Raw genomic sequence first — 17,819 nt, 5'->3', positions numbered from 1 at the left:
GGGACCTTAACTTGTTCCTTGTTCTTGGCAGGTCTGACTTTTCAACCGCTGAATACCTTTTCCTTGTGGCTGCTTACCTTGAAGACAGTGTTTCTGGTAGCAATCTGTTTGGCACGTCGGGTCTCTGAGCTCCAGACTTTTTCCTGCCGGACTGTCCTCCTTTTTGCCAAAAGTGGTTTCAGAATTTCATTTGAATTGGTCCATTTCCCTGCCTACCTTGGATAGGGCCAGAGATGAAGCTGAGTACTATCTTTTGCATTCCTTGGATGTCATGCGTCATTTTTTTGCAGTACTTGCAGATAACTAAAGCTGTTTGGAAGTCTAATCAATTGTTTGTGCTCCGTTGTGGAGGTAAACAGGGAGCACCAGTGACATGCACGGGTGGTATTGATTGGACCACTGGCAGCCTCACACTCTTTTCAAGATTAGTGTTGGTACATCCCACTCGTGGGGATTGATCTTCCCGAACGCTGAAGAATGAGAAACTACTTACCTGATAATTTCCTTTCCTCTAAGGACAGGTCAATCCAAGAACCGCTCTTGGCTGCTAATATTTAAATTTGTGGTTAGCCTTTCTTCAGGCGAGCTATGCAGAGTATGATTCTTGCTCTTAGTTGAAAACTGGTAAGTGGCTTCTCTAGCCCCCTAGTTTACTAGATGTTTCTTTTTTGTGACTGAGCTCAATGTTCCTGTTGGTTGGGAAGCCTGAATGGTTGGTTGTTAATAGTAATGTTCAAGTATAATCAGTTTTGTCCACAGTTTGGCTTTTCCCGAGAATACTGGCGAGCTGATGTTGGAGCAGGACTATATGGCCATGACGGCAGCTTTTGCTTTATCTACAACTGCTGTATTTTAATCACTGCCTTTTGTATTCAAATAATGGTCATTTACAGGAATAATCTTGGTTTAAAATGTGTAGCAGATTTTGTTTTTAGAGGAGAAATCCTACATATATTTCTTTATGTCTTACTGGTACCAGGCTGTTATATATGTATAGATTTTACTTTCCTGTGTTTGTGTTCTTTGCTTGAGAATCTTCCTCTTCTTTACTTATATTCCTCCATCCATGTACACCAAATAACATGTTAGTCAATTTCCTAACCTCCATATGACATGAGTAGCTTTAAAATGAGTCCAAAAATCCAGTTCATGATTCCAGGTCTTTTTCTGATTGTTCACTATAAATATTATAACACTGAATTAGTTGTAAGATTTTGGGTTCACCGTATTACTTTTTGATACACTTAGATTAACATAGCACTAACTTAAATTTTCTTTGTTTTTTACTAGCTGATAGAATCCACAAGTACGTTGGATGGAGCTGTAGCGGCTGGTCTGTTAACATATGACAAAGGTATGCATAAATCATTCTTAACATTCTAATTTTCTGTTATGCACAAATTTGAAACTTATGAGCAGTAGCAACAGTCATCAAGATCTCATCCTTAGCTATTATCCTCTTGTATTTCTTTCACATGCATTCATGAGCTAGGGTTGAGGCCTTGTCGACTGGTGCTCACAAATTTCAAATTTTTGTTTCAGCTCCATTGTGTGTGTATACTACCATGTGTTCAATACATGTTTGTATATTTTTCTGTTAGGATTGGTTATTAGAGCTGATTGGCAAAGAACAGTATTCTTAAATAAGACAAAGGAATGCTTAGATCTGTTTTTATGATGCTAATCCTGTCTCATGATTATATCATGCAAAAGGATACACTGATGATAAAATGGTGTCCACTTATAGTTTACAAATGTAATGTGGTTAAGCTGTTGAGTACCACAATTAACAACATAAAAAACCTGTCTGAATATGAGCATTATTTGTAGGAGAAGAAATAAAGGCACAGCTGCTTTTTTCAGTAGAAATAAAATAGAGGGATAATGTAGACTTCTAGTTTGTGCCTGTAAGCCAGCAAAGAAGATTTGACAATTGACTGATGAAAACCAAATAATTGCTCCTTCAGTATTGAGGCTTAATGAAGATGACTCCTAAGGGATGCCCCATGAGAGCATAAACATGATGAGAGACTTGTTTTTATTGCTTTGTGATTTTGCTACCCAGCTGTTTGGCAGTTGAGGGAGACTGCGTGTTATTGCTTGTTGTGTCTAACTGTAGTGCTTTATTGATGATAAACTAACTTTTTGTCTCTCCTCCAAAAAGATATTTGATATTTACTTGCCTGAATCAATGACCATGTTTAGTAGTTTCCTGAATATTGGTGAGAGTCTGGTAACAGATACTTGGAGCATCCATGAGCAGCACAATTTAAAAACACTCAAATTGTAGAATGGGAGATGCATTGATATCTCAGTAATAGGTATGATTAGATGGCCTTTTTGAAATTTTAACCAGTAAAGTAAAACAATTTTGATTGTCAGAGATAAAACAGCAAGAAAAGAATGCAAACTTACTGTCTGTAACCTTTTTTTGAGTGGCACTGTCATTATACAAAAATGTAGATCCCCTAGAAAGCTCTGGTAATTTAGGTTATGCTGTATTTCTTTTTCATATAGTGTGTAGTAATGATTTCTGGTGATAATACGGCTGCTTCAGGAGGTTCAGGGGAATAATGGTGAAGCTGAAAGAATTTAAAAAACAGTTATTGGCAGAATTTTGTTTATCTCTGTATTAAGAACTGCTACAAACAGATCTTTCCTCCCTCTTAGAGGCTAATGCAGTCAAGGTCATTCCATCAGTGGAAAGAGTGGGGATTTTAGTCCAAATATTTCCTGATCCCAAAGAAAACTGGGGAGCTCCATTCCATTCTAGACCAAAGCTAAAAATGGACAAATTCACGATGGTTTCCCTGGGCACCTTGATTACCTTGCTTAATAAGAGGAACTGGCTATGCTCTGTAGACCTAAAGAATGCTTGCCCTCACATAGAGATATTTCCAGAAAATATCTCAAATTTGTAGTAGAGAAATGTCACCTCCAATAACAGATAACTACCCTTCGGCCTGGCTTAAGTACCATAAATTTCCTTAGCATTCAGGTAGGTCAGTCCCACCAGGTGGGTTATGTACCTCTGCCAGCAGATGGAGACGGCGCAAAAGCTGAGATCATGGCTATATAGTCCTGCCCTGACATCAGCCCACCAGTATTTTCCGTTTCCAGCAGATGGTGGACATGCATTTCCCTTTGGGGGATTGCCTATGAGTAAAAAAAAAAAAATAAAATAAAGGAGCTGGAAAGGACATATCGGAGAGATGAGATATCCATGTAGCACCACTGGCCGCCTGTGGTGATACCGTGCGGTCCCTCGCTCAGTGCCTTCAATCTGGTAGCCTTGACCGGCGTGAAACTAAATTCTAATTAGCCGATGCAGGCCGAGAAGGGCTTGGTGTTAAAGACTTAGCTCTTCCCCACTGTAGCTGGGACCTGCTCCTGCTCCCAACCAGGGAGGGATGAGCTCAGGTAAAGGTTTTGTTGCGTAAGAATAAAAAAAAAAAAAAAAAAAGGAAGTCAGCAGGGGAAGGGTCTGGTTTCTCAGTGTTCGGCTGTCCCACTCACGTCTCTGGAGAGTTCTATGAGGTGAGAGAGTGCAGGCTCAGTGGATTGAGCAGCCGTTTGGCTAGGCCCACTCCCAGGCTTCTCCTATTTTGGCGCGTGGCAGGCCACGGTGTAGTTTTGCGCGTTTTCCTGCAGGCCGTCAGAGCACGCTTGCATATCCGTGTGGGCATCCATTCTCACCTGTGCATTCGGTTTGGGCATTCTTCCTTCTGGACGCACATCTTGTGCATCCAGTTTAGGTGTTGGTACTGGGTGTCCAGTTTGGGTATCCATGTGTTTGGATGTACATTTTTTGTGCGTCCATTTTGGGCACGCTTATATGAGTGGTTAAGCTAGGCGCAAGGCTTCAATGATCTGCACGCTTTCAGCATGGCACCTGCAGCGAAGAAACCTAAGCGCCTATCTATGCTGCATTCCACCTCAGGGCCATTCAGCTGGAGCTTCTTTAAGCATGTCTCATCGCTGCTTGGAAGCTCAGGGAGATTTGCCTCCTGACCTTTGCTGACAGTGGTCCATCTTCTCGATCTGATTGATCCACAGGTCGAGTCCTCGGGGGACACTGGCTCGCAGATCAAGGTCAGGCCTGTGCGGCCTGGAATGGACCTGTCCTTTTCCTGGATAGAATTCTTCCAGGGATTGCAGACATTTCTACAGGGCCTGGTTTTCTGAAGTGGTAGTACCTATTAAGGTAGCTCAGAGTGCTGCTCCTCCTGTCTCCACGGTCAAGTGCCATGGCGTAGTGTGGTCTGACGGAGTTCAAAAGCAGGTGGATCAGGATGATACCAATGATGATGGGGGGTGGCTTTCCTGGTGAGGAAGGGGATATTCCCTCAGATTTGGAGCCATATCAAACTCTTATTTTCTTTCAGAGAGATGAGTTACTGAGTTTTATATCTCAGACCCTGAAGACTCTCGGGGTGGCTGGACTTGATTCTCTGGGGGATGCAGAAGAAGGATCTTATTTTGGTCTCCCTGCTCAAGGCTTCTTGTTTCTTTCCCCTCTTAGGTGTTATACAGGATTTTTTTGGTATGGAATGGAGTGCGCCAGAGGTGTCTTTTAAAGGGGGATGCATCTTGGGTTATACCCTTGGATTGCAGTCCAGAGAGCAGTTGCAACCCAGTAGACAGTGATTCGTTACTGAAGAATGCTCAGGATGGGAGAATTTAGACTATGCTGAGGGAAGCCTTTGAGGAAGTGACAACAAATTTGCAAATTACTTCATTACGTCTTGGTAACTCGGGCTACCTTGCGTCTTTGTTGAGAATCTTGTGGCTCTGAGTCCGATCTTGGAATATGATAGAACTGGGGGTCGCCTTCTTGCTTGATGCGGGCTGTGACTTGGTACACACATTCACCAGAGGAGCTACTTCAGTTATTGCGGACAGATGGCAGCTGTGGCTTCACGACTGGTCCGCAGATACTATTTCAAAGTTCAACCTTATGAAGCTGCCATTCAAAGGCTCGCTTTTGTATGGCAGTGAATTGGAAAAAATGGCAATTAAATGGAGAGAGACCCAGGTCCCTCGTTTGCCAGATGACCTGTTGCCCAATCTTTTCGGGCAACTGACTGCTTTCCAGAATACAGGTGTTTTCAGCCTTATAGGGAAGGTTCTTCCTAGAGATCCTGTCTCTGTCCTTTTATCCCCGAGGTCCTTGAAATATTGCACGCTCTGGAGGTGGAGTTCCCCGGTCTTTCTAGTGAAGGTTCTTGAAGTGATTTGGAGTAGGTATGCTCTAGAATTTCTTCACATACCTTCTTGGTCTCTTCATTCATCTCCCTTCAGAAGAGGGTAGAAGTGAAGGTGACCTTACAATGGTGGTTGATTCTGAAAGTAGTGATTCCCGAATCCCAGCAAAATACAGGCAAATGTTCCATTTATTTTGTTGTACCCAAGAAGGAAGGGTTGTTTTGACCCATACTGGATCTCAAGGGAGTCAACCATCATCTGAGTTGCGCATTTCAGGATAGAAATTGTGCGCTCTGTCATAATGGCTGTCCGAGCAGGAGAGTAATCACGTCTTTGGATCTGACGGAGGTGTCTGTGCATATTCCCTTCTGGCAGGATCATTGGTGTTCCCTCGATTTGCTATCCTGGATCGTCATTACCAGTTTCAGGCCTTGCCTTTTGGACTAGCCATGGCACTCAGGGCCTTTCCAGGATAATGGTGGTAGTAGCAGTGACCCTTCTCAAGGAAGGCATTCTAGTTCACTCCTATCTGGACGACTAGTTGATTCAAGCCAAGACTTTAGAGGAGAGTCTTTGTGTTTCCTTCAGGGTGGTTTCCTTGCTGCAGGAACTAGGCTGGGTTTTGAATCTAATCAAGAGTAATTTGCAGCCATGTCAGACCGTGGGGTATCTCGGGGTTCGATTCGATACAAGGCAGAGCAGAGTGATTCTGCCAGAGTCTTGGATCCACATGTTGATGCTACAAGTTTGATCCCTTAAGATCTCTGTCTGACTGTGGAGTCTTACCTCTACAGTACCTGGGGTGATGGCTGCTGCATTAGAAGTGGTTTCTTGGGTGAGGCACTTATGTACACTCTTTGCACGCCTTGCTCTCCCGATGGTGTCCGCAGTCGCAAAACTATGCAATGAGGCTGCCTCTTCCGTTATAGGTGAGATCCCAGTTGGACTTGTGGTTATACGCAGACCATCTCAAGAAGGGAATTTTCTTGACAACACAAAATTGGTTGGTGTTCATGACAGGTGCAAGCCTTCATGGCCATGAGGGGCTAACTGTAAGGAGTTGGTGGAGCAAGGGTGCTGGAGTGCAGCAGAATGGCAGTGGAACATCAACAGAGTGGAGGCATGAGCAGTTCAGTCGGCGTGTCTGCGTTTCGCCAAGCGGCTATAGGTTTGGGCGGTCCGGATAATGACTAACAATGTCACAATGGTGGCTTAAATCAGAGTAAGAACCAAGGGTCACAGATGTCTGAGGAGATAGATGTGCTCTTGGTATGTGCGGAGCAGCATCTCCTAAGCATATCTGCCTTTCACTTTGCCAGAAAGGGCAAACTTAGAGTTGATTTCCTCAGCAGGAGAAACTTGGAACCAGGAGAATGGGAGCTGGTGGACCGCTGGGGCCTACTGATCTTGACCTGTTGGCGATCTTCAACAGCACAAACGTTCCACTCGTCTTCAGTTTTCGGCGGGACCAAAACATGATTGGCATAGATTCTCTTGTTCAGGAATGGCCATATGGTGCTCTTCTTTATGCATGTCCACCCTGGTCTCTGATAGGCAGGCTGGTTCAGAAGATTGCAAGTCAATCCAGCACTGTCCTTTTAGTGACTCCAAATTGGACTTGAAGACTGTCATATGCCAATCTCCAGAGACTTCTGGTGGGTAGTCTCCTCAGGCTACCATCTTGGATGGAACTATTATGTCGGGCCCATTCTTACGGTTGTTGAAGCGGTGTTTTTCTCCTGTGGTAATTTCCACTCTTCTTCGAGTCTGGAAATTTTCTGCTTCTCTAGGCTATGTTAAAGTTTGGAGGTTCTTTGAAGCCTCCTGATCTGAGCAAGGTACTCAACCGCCCAAGGTGGATATTACATTGATTTGGGAATTTTTACAAGATGGCTTGCTTAAGGGTTAGGCTCTTAACACATTGAAGGTTCTTGTTGCAGTCCTGGCGTGTTATGGAGGAAGAGTCAATGGAGGGCCTTTGTCTCATCCAGATGTGTCCCGTTTTCTGCAGGGAGTTGAGCATCTTTGCCCCTCGTTGTGGCTTCCTGTGCCTCTGTGGGACTTTGACTTGGTCCTCAAGTTTTTGGCAGGTGTATCCTTTCGACTGCTGCATACTCTTTCCTTGCGACTGTTTACCTTGAGGACAGTTTTTCTGGTAGTAATCTGTTTGGCACACTGAGTCTCTGAGCTGCAGTTTCCTGCCTGCTGTGAGCCTTTTCTCCATACGACTCCGGGTGCGGTTAAAGTTCAGACCATTTTGCCCAAAATGGTTTTGGGCTTTCATGTGAATCAGTTTATTTCTCTTGCTGCCTTAGACAGAGATGAAACTGGGTTTTGCCTTTTGCGTTCCTTGGACATCAAGCGTCGTTTGCTGCTGTACTTGGACATGACTAAGACTATTTGGAATTCTGTTCGCCTGTTTGTGCTTCATGGTGGAGGTAAGCAGTGGGCATTACGGTGGCCTGTGTGGCTGCTAAGGTTGCCTTACTGAGATTTGACCATGTTCCACAAGGGCACATTCAGTATTGTGGGTGGAACTTCGTTTATCGCCTGCTAAAATTTGCTGAACGGCGACATGGTCATCTTTGCACACCTTCTCCAAGCTTACCTCTTGGATGTTATGATTAGGGAGGATGCTGCGTTTGCGCGGGCGGTATTGACTGGACTGTTGGCAGCCTTCCACCCTTTTCAGGATTGGCTTTTGGACATCCCACTCATTGGGATAGACCTGCCTGAAAACTAAGAAAGGAGAAATTACTACTTACATGATAATTTTATTTCCTTTAGTGAAGGTAGGTCAATCCCAGACCCACTGTATGCTGCCTGTGTTTGAATTTGTGGTTAGCCTTTCTTAGGGCGAGCTATGCAAGCTATGATTCCCACTCTTCGTTGTCCAATACAATCAAAGATGGATTCTTCAAACTGCAGACACTAAAAAAACTCAAACCCATTCTCCAACAGCACGATTTCCGAACAGTCCTCCAATCAATTATCTTGTCAAGACTCGACTACTGCAACTCCCCTCCTCCTCGGACTACCAGAAATACACATCAAACCCCTCCAAGTTCTACAGAACGCTGCCGCCAGAATCATCTCTAACAACAAAAAATCCCCTCACATCACACCCACGCTCAAAGAACTCCACTGGCTACCCATTTCACAAAGAATCCAGTATAAAACCCTCACCCTCATGCACAAAAAAATAAACAACAACAAAATGGACTGGCTAAACAACGGAATACAACCTTACCCACTCAAAGAACTCTCAGATCCACCAACACTGGACTCCTAGCCGTCCCCAATCTCAAAGCTGCACACCTCAACGTCACCCGCAAACGAGCCATAACAATAGCGGGCCCCACCTTATAGAACACCCTCCCCACCTGTCTCAGAAACGAACCTTCACTGCAAGTCTTCAAAAAACACCTCAAAACATGGCTATTTTTAAAAGCTTTCCTACCCGACACATAACCTGCCCAAATGCACCAACCACTCCATGCCCCCTCCACAAGCATCTCGCCCCACACCTTTCCCTCCCTACACAAGCATCTCACACCACCCTTTCCCTCCCTATCACTACCTTCCTCCCACACATCCCTTTCTCTCCCCTCCCCCCCCTCTACACTCCCTGCTCTCCTTACCATAATTTATCCTCATCAACAAGCCATTTATGTACATATGTTATATACTATAGTCTAATGTTCCATGTACTCCTGTTAGTTCTGTTACAACTTGTTATATTTATTACCATGTTATAATGTAAAATATTCTTGTTATATTTATTACCATGTTATAATGTAAAATATTCTTATATCTATTTAATACCATGTTATAATGTAAAATAGGGCTGTTATCACCCTATTCCTTTAGTTATCTGGAAACCGATGTGATATCTCGATCGAATGTCGGTATATAAAATAAATAAATAAATAAATAAACTGTAAGTGACTTTTCTAGCCCTTAGTTTGCTAAGTGTGTTCCTTCTTTTGACCGAGTTCAGTGTTCCTGTTTGAGAAACGTGATTATTTGGATGTTGATCATAATGTTCAAGTATAATCAGTTTTGTCCACAGTGTGATTTTTCCAGGGAATACTGGCGGACTGATGTCAGGGCGGAACTATATAACTGTGATGTCAGTTTTTGTTCCATCTCCATCTGATGGCAGAGGTGCATACCCACTTGTTGGGATTGACCTTCCATTCACTAAAGGAAAGGAAATTATCAGATAAGTAATTTCTTTGGTCACAAAATGACTGACAATGGTGCATTTGCACAAGTTGCGGGTAAGTGTTTCCCTACCTGAATTATCGGCTGCTCAAGAGCATGTCTAAAAGTGGTGCCACAGAATATGAGCAAAATCATTCAGGTGTTGGCATTACTAGGGTTCATTATCAACTACTCCAGGCTCCACTTCAGCTCATCTCAATTTGAATTTATAGGATCTTTGCTAGACACCACTTGTGCAAGAGCCTTCCTCTCACAGGAGAGGATTATTTTGTTCTCAGAGGACAAGCAGAATGGCACTCCTCACATGTAGGTGACATCATATGGAGACTGGTACAGAACTTGATTTCAAAGCTTCAAGCTTGCCCAAATGGGCATGTACAGCCCTAGTCACCTCCCTGCCTCGCAAGTAGGGCCCCTCGGTCTCATTTTTTTCTGCAGAGCTTACAAGTCATGGTGCTTTGCTTTCTCTAGCAACTACTGCAGAGAAAACTTCTGGAACTTCAGAAGCTGCTTTCTTTCATGTACCTTTTAGGTAGATTTGGTCTAGTTCACTTTTTTTTTCTTGTTTTTCACCTTTTATTTCTGTCAACTGTATGGCGTGGTCCTTGGTGCCCAGGGTGTCTTAGGTTTTTGTCAGCCTTTGGGTCATATGTTTTGCCTTAGTTGAATGCCTCATGGCATGGGGGGTTAGACCTCTTACCTCAGGTTAGGGGACTTGACTGTAAACGGACCACAGTGTCTCTGGCAGTCCATTAATTAGTGGCCTTAATGACCTCTATAATTCCACTCTTTTGTAATTTTACAGCTGGCATACAAAACTAAGGTCCTTATCCTGAATGACTAGCGCAAAACACCATGCTTGATAAGTGTATTTTCCTATGAGGAATACTTATAATACAGATCTATTTGTAAGATTCCTCAGGGGAATCTCATATTTGGCTAGGCCTTCCCCTCTTGATCCGATAGTTGAATCATAAATTGCTGTATCACCACAGGTACCTAGCAGGATTCCTCAGTCCAATAGTTTCCATACTGCTTATTTCAGGTACAAACAGTGGATTTCCCTAACTCCACATTAAGAATGGATTATAGCAGAGGTTTCCCGTTGATAGCAGGACTGAATTAGCCATGCTGTCATGGGATCTGTCAGTCAGGTCCGGGAGGCGGAGCTTGTTAAGCAGAGGTTTAGTTTTTTGTCTCTGCGGCTGCGCGTGTGTTCCCGCGCAGGAAAGTAACAGATTCTCCTCAGTCTGTTCTTTCCACGCGCGGGATCGCACGCGGAGCCATTTTTCTCCTCAGATGTCCAAATCGGGCTTCAAAAGATGTCGTCGTGGCAAGGTAATGTCGGTCACGGATGGCCATGACCGATGTTATCGTTGCCTAGGCGCCAACCATGACGTGCGGGACTGCGAATTCTGCGCTCGTATGTCCCCTAGGGCGCAGAGACAGCGGGCCTACCGTTTAAGAGAGCTTCTCAGCCTCGCTGAGCCGTTAGAGGCTCACTCTTCACCGGGCCCGGTGAAGACACCCGCTCCCCCTCACAAGAGAAGCGGCTTCGTGGGATCCTCACCCCTCCAGGCCTGGAGGGAGGAAAGTAACGAGGCAAGTAGATCCATTGGATCAGGATCGATCGACCTCGAAAACAAGACTAAGCCGAAAAAGATGGAGCATAGCGTGGCGCCGACAGTGTCGAAGATAGCTAGGGCGCCGAAGAGTTCACATACCATGGCCCCGACAAAGACGGTGCAGACAACGGCGCCGAAGGAGTCGACGCATATGGCACCGAGGACATCAGCGCAGCCTACGGCACCAAGAATACTGGCGCAGCCTACGGCGCCGGGTGTATTGAAACATATCACGGTACAGTCAGGATGCCAACGTAAATTATACAGTCTTTCACGGGACAAAATCCCGGCTCAGCCTGTACACAGGCAAAAGAAAATACGCAAACACCGAAGTAGTCTGAAGTGGAGACACCAATCTCCATAATTATGTCACTCCACATCTAGGGATTCTATACCACGACGATCCGAGACTTCATCAAAAGGGTCTTGATCTAAGCACAGGAAAAGGTCCCCATCAAGAGAGACAACTCAGAAGCCATCAGGGCACATACATAGACACAGGCACCATTCACTTCCTGAAACGGTGCCAAAAAAGACTTCAGAATGGGAAGTCAGCCCTTCCACCTCCAGGTCCTCCAGAAGTCAACGCCCTATGGCACGTTCACATCAGTCGCCCATATGCCTCACTTCTTCTCACGCTTCCACGTCTTCACGTAGTTCTTCTAAAGGACTGGAAGATACATCTCAACCACCGGCAGAACCATTGCCACAGCATACTGGCAAAGCAGTCATGCCACCTAAGACAAGGGAAGCTTTCTGGCAATTATCACAATCGCTCGCAGATTTCTATGAAACTCTAGAATCCTCGTACAAAATGACAAATCAACCACCGGACGCCGCTGCTGAACCTAATGTTCAACCTTCACGGGAGCCATCTGCAGAACCCCCCCCCCCCCCCCCCCCCGTATCACCAGTTCCAGATTGGTCTCCATCCCCAATTGCAAAACAAGACATTCAAGGAGATTCTGCGTCCCCACCTACATCTCCTTCATAATCAACAGGGTTCCCGTCAGATCCGCAAGAACAACTGCAGGAACCATATTCCCTGCCAGAAGACTTCTCGTACCCTTGATTTTTGGAGAAACTAGGTACCATTTTGCATTTAGATGTACTAAAGGAATCCAATCCCAGATCAGAAACCTTAGGTCTTCTAAAATTTTTTGATGTTCCGGGAGAGCCCACTTCACTCCCACTGCAAGAGTTGCTACACAGTGTTCTCCAAAAATCTTGGGAAACACCTCAATCTTTGTCAGCGGTCTCAAGGAAATCAGACATCAAGTTTCGGATGAAGAAAGATCTACCTTATGCGCTACCGCAACTACCCCATGAATCCATAGTGGTAGAATCGGCGATGCAACGTTTCAAAAGATCAGGAACTCACTCTACTTACCCACCGACTAAAGACAATAGGTATTTGGACAAATTTGGACGGAAGGTGTACCAAAACGCAATGTTAACTGCTAGAATTATGCATCACCGGGAGGACTTACATCTGGAGATCCTCTCGTCCGAGAGGTTGGCAGAGGAGGGCAGATTGGAGTTCACCGCTTCCATCTGGTGAGCTGTCTCAGCTGTTTCCGCGATTGCCCCGAGGCCACGCCCCTGAATTGACGACATCAGGAGGGGCCAAAACGCCGGGATAAAGCCGAGCCAGTAGCGGCTATACCCCGCAGGACTTACATCTGGAGATCCTCTCGTCCGAGAGGTTGGCAGAGGAGGGCAGATTGGAGTTCACCGCTTCCATCTGGTGAGCTGTCTCAGCTGTTTCCACGATTGCCCCGAGGCCACGCCCCTGAATTGACGACATCAGGAGGGGCCAAAACGCCGGGATAAAGCCGAGCCAGTAGCGGCTATACCCCGGAGGACTTACATCTGGAGATCCTCTCGTCCGAGAGGTTGGCAGAGGAGGGCAGATTGGAGTTCACCGCTTCCATCTGGTGAGCTGTCTCAGCTGTTTCCGCGATTGCCCCGAGGCCACGCCCCTGAATTGACGACATCAGGAGGGGCCAAAACGCCGGGATAAAGCCGAGCCAGTAGCGGCGCGCGGCCGAAGGGGCGCGCCCCTTGGTAAAAATTTTTTCTTCTTTAGTATTGCCTTAAACTTTTCCCACTCTATGGGTAGGAAGAGAAAACCGAAGGTCTGGTCGTCTTCCCCGGCGGCTATGGAGGCTAGAGGCCCGATGGACCAGCATATCGTAAGGCGGGTAAGTCAAGCAGCCCGCAATACGATCCCAGACATATCTTTTTCATCAGGTATGTCTGATAGCCCCAGCCAGCAACTACCATCTCAGCCATTGCTGGACTTAGATGTTCCTATTGAAGTTGGATCAGAGAAGGTAGATATGGATGATGCGAATACATACCCCACTGAGGTGGGAGAAGAGAGAGACTTGGGGTCTAGTGTTGTAACTGGACTACAGGTTCCTAGTCCATTAACCTTAGACCCACAGTCAGTTACCCTAGCTGATGTATTGAAAGCAATCAATGACCTGCAGAAAACAATGACTGGCTTTATGGATTATACAAATAAAGGGAATATGGAGATGAAAAATGTACTGCAGATGCATGATAATCGTATGAAACAACTAGAGGAATTAGGAAAGGCTAATACTGTACAGATAACATCGTTACAAACAGTAAATAATTCCTTTATTAAGAATAGCCTGGTCAATCATAGGCAGATAGAGAACCTAGAAAATGAGAATAGGGTTAAAAACCTTAGATTTTTGAACTTTCCCATGACTAGGCTTCTCTCTGCTATTGAATTGTTGAAAAAATATCTTGTTGAAAACTTGTCTATAACGAATGTAGATGATTCATCCATCTCAAAAATTTATTATGTATTGAACTCGAAAATTAAGAGACAGGAAGGAGAGGAAGGAATGGACAGTGTACAGCAAACGTCCCCTAATCTGACCTCCTTTCTAGAGTCATCTGTAGATGACATTCCGCAGAGAGCTACGTTATTAGTGTCTTTCTGCAGAGAGAAAGATAAAATTAATATATTGCAAAAATATTTCCAAAATAGAGAACATCTATTTTGTGGTTACAAAGTTCAAGTGTTTCCAGATGTCTCGCGTGCCACACAATACAGGAGGAAGCAATTTCTTTTATTGAAACCTAGAGTATTGTCCCTAGGGGCAACTTACTTTTTGAGGTTCCCCTGTAAATGCCTTTTAGTATACCAAAAGAATAAATTTATTTTCCAGGACCCGACACATCTGGAGACTTTCTTGATTGATAAAGAAACCGGCTGAGATATAAGTAGTTGGAAAAATAGATATATCCAGTTTATGGTAATTTTGAATTACTATTTTCCTAAATATGTTTTATGTATTATGATTATGCCCTCCCAATTAGAGGACTATTACAGTGCCATATAGAATGATTGATACCTGTAATATTGTTCTTTTGATTTAATTTCATGATATGCAACTGTATTTCTTTGATTTTTTGCATATTTTATAATTTGTAAAAACTCTAATAAACTATAAATAAAAAAAAAAAAAAAAGAATTATGCATCACCAATTTTATATGGTGCAATATTTATATGAATGCATTCAGGCGACAAAGGGTATGCTCTCCTCCACGGCAGATCAACCACCTCAAATGCTCCTTGATATGGAGGAGTGCTCCAGGCACCTCCTTCGGTCAGTGTATGAAGGCCTGGAAACATCATCCAAAACATCCGCAATAGCTATAGCAGCCCGTCGCATGGAGTGGTTACGTTCCAGTTCCTTAAGAGAAGATTTACACGATAAACTGGCATATCTACCATGTGCAGGAGATAACCTTTTTGGTACCAGGTTCCAAGACACGGTGGGAAAACTAAAGGACGAAGCGATAGCCATACAATCGTTATAGACACAACCAGCTTACACGGCCTCACGACGTTACTACCCTTACAATCTGCGATCTTCTTACGGGCGCAGACCTTATAGGTCTTATCAATCTTACCGTCCTCAAACATACCCGTCGTATCAACGTCCACAACAAGCCCCACTTCATCGTAGGGGTAAACCTCGCGATCAGAGGCAGCAGACCCAGCAGCCAGCAACTGCAATTAAACCAATGCAGTCCACAGCCACCACCACAAAACCTAACGCCGCCATGAAGAATCCAGTCATGTTTAGCAGTGTGGGAACAGATTACTTCAGACCAATAGGTGCTAGAAATAATACGTCAGGGTTATCAACTTCAATTTACAACAAAACCACCATTACCCTACCTTCCCACACTAAAAATTCAGAGATCTGTTACAACTAGCGGAAGAGATTGCAAGCCTACACAATCAGCAGGCCATCAAACTACTATCCCGGAAACAGCAAAACACGGGATTTTACTCCCCATATTTCCTGATACCAAAGAAACCAGGTGGTCAACGCCACATCCTGGACCTTCAGGAACTCAACAAATTCCTGACCAAAGAGAAATTCAAAATGGTATCCTTAAAGTCAATTCTTCCTCTAATGCAACCCAACGATTGTATGTGCTCCATCGACCTGAAGGATGCATACACTCATATTCCAATCCATCCATCCTCTTGGCGTTACCTGTGCTTTCGGTACAAGCATCAGCACTACCAGTACAAGGTACTCCCCTTTGGATTATCGGCTGCACCCAGGGTGTTCACCAAATGCATGGTAGTGGTGGTGGCTCATCTCAGACAACAGGGTATGACAATCTTTCCATATCTGGACGATTGGCTCATAATAGCCTTGACTCGAGAGATATTGATCGATCATCTCCAAAGAGTAATACAATGCTTACAGGCATAGGACTGGTGATCAATTTTCAGGAATTACATCTGCAACCAACACAGCAGCTACAGTTTATAGGAGCATATCTGGACACCACTCGGAGCAGAGCATACCTCCCGTCGGAAAGAAGGTTACAACTACGTCAGCTTCTACATCACTTGAACAACACTCAAAGACCCTCAGCGAGACAAGTGTTAGTAGTCTTGGGTCACATGGCGGCAGCCAATTTCACAGTTCCCAACACCAGACTACATATGAGACGTCTGCAGTGGGGACTGAAACGTCAGTGGAGAACAACACACACAACCATTAACACAGAAAATAAGACTAACGCCCGAGATGAAGAAGGACATAGCATGGTGGCTTTCCCAATCCACCCTCTCCAAGGGAGCACTGTTTCTTTTTTATCAAGTGATTCTGAAAACAAGACAAACGGCCGAAGTTTCGCAGAACAAGCTGCTTCATCAGGAGCTGCAGTTCCTAACCAACTTTTGAATAAGACAGCGATACTCTTCCATATATGTATATTCAACTTTTCTCTGTCAAGTGAATTCCTTCGAACACGATGTTCCGTCCAGTTCGAAGGAATTCACTTGACAGAGAAAAGTTGAATATACATATATGGAAGAGTATCGCTGTCTTATTCAAAAGTTGGTTATGAACTGCAGCTCCTGATGAAGCAGCTTGTTCTGCGAAACTTCGGCCGTTTGTCTTGTTTTCAGAATCACTTGATAAAAAAGAAAAAATAATATAAGAAATGTTAAAAAAACAAACAAAAAACAGCAAAAATAGAAAATGAATGCCGCAGATGATTAGAAGTCCGGGCAGCCCCCGTTTTGAATATACAGGGAGCACGCTGTCAGGCTTGATGATGCGGTCATAGATTTAACAAAAAGGTTGTTGACAAAAATCTTTGGGAGCGGTATTCTGTGAAATATTTTCCAATAATATTTCCTTTTCGGACAATTATTTATAAGAGTGGAAATTAGAATAGTTCTTTTTTTGGTATGTACAATGGATGCAATTGAAGTTGCTAGGTGGCTATACTGGAGTGTAAAAATACGAGAGACTGAAGGTGAAGAACTATCAATCAAAAGCCAGGTTCTTTCAGCATTGTAAGTGCATTTGTAAGCATGCTTAATCGCTGAAAAAGGATAGCCCCATTCAAGCAAACAAGCACCAAGATGTGCAAAAAACAAAATCTTTTTTAGAACAAACCAGGCGGATTCTTAAGAATTCTTACTGGTAACTAGACTTTAAATGGTAAGGATGATAGCTAGTGAAATGCAACAAATTATTTCGATCAGCTATTTTTGTTATAACGTTTCACGTGCATGGTGGTCTCTGTACACACTGTCCAGAAAAGGATTTTTTTGAAAATAATCCATAGAAAATTGCAAGTTCTTATCCAAGAAGTTCAACCAGGCCACAAAACACTTAAGATGTTTGAATGATGATGTCCATAAATAGAACACATTGTCAATATAATGTGACCAAATTAAAATATGTGAAAAAATGAAGATGAATAAAGAAATGTATCTTCAAAAAATTGAACATAAAGATTTGCTAGGCTGGGAGCCATGGTTGCCCCAAACGCTGTTCCATGTTTTTATAAATAGTAAGTGTCCAAGAATAAAAACAAAATTGACACAGCTATCTGAGCCATACGCAACACAAGAGGTAGGTATTGTTTGTAATTGAGGATGTTGATCTAAAACATGATGCACATCTAATGGTTGTCTCTGCGGAAAGTTAGTATAAAGCGACTGTATCAAGAGTGACTAACAGGAAGAGTAGAGCATGAAGATGAATTAATCCTTAAAACATGCTTGGCAGAACAATCTTAATCTTTAGTTGCTGCAAACTCCATAAACTTGAGTAAAAATGGTTAACTTATAAGTTATAAGCATGATGTAAGCATCGACTTCATGCTTTACTTTTCCTACTGATTCACTATAGAGCATGTGTTTCATCTCCGTTGCTCTTGTGGCAAGAGTGACT

At 43.9% G+C, this 17,819-nt stretch overlaps 1 protein-coding gene across 1 annotated transcript in view; it reads left to right on the top strand.

Moving 5' to 3' along the window:
• The window catches only part of SMARCAD1 (SWI/SNF-related, matrix-associated actin-dependent regulator of chromatin, subfamily a, containing DEAD/H box 1), a 470,565-nt gene that overhangs the window by 70,200 nt on the left and 382,546 nt on the right, over positions 1-17,819 (top strand). The window contains exon 5 of the mRNA XM_029597690.1: positions 1,291-1,354. Coding sequence (XP_029453550.1) covers positions 1,291-1,354 — 64 coding nt within the window. The remainder of the gene's footprint in view (positions 1-1,290; positions 1,355-17,819) is intronic.

This window comes from Rhinatrema bivittatum, chromosome 1 (genome assembly GCF_901001135.1).
Source record: "Rhinatrema bivittatum chromosome 1, aRhiBiv1.1, whole genome shotgun sequence".
NCBI lineage: Eukaryota > Metazoa > Chordata > Amphibia > Gymnophiona > Rhinatrematidae > Rhinatrema > Rhinatrema bivittatum.
This window is presented reverse-complemented; position numbering and strand designations above follow the sequence as displayed.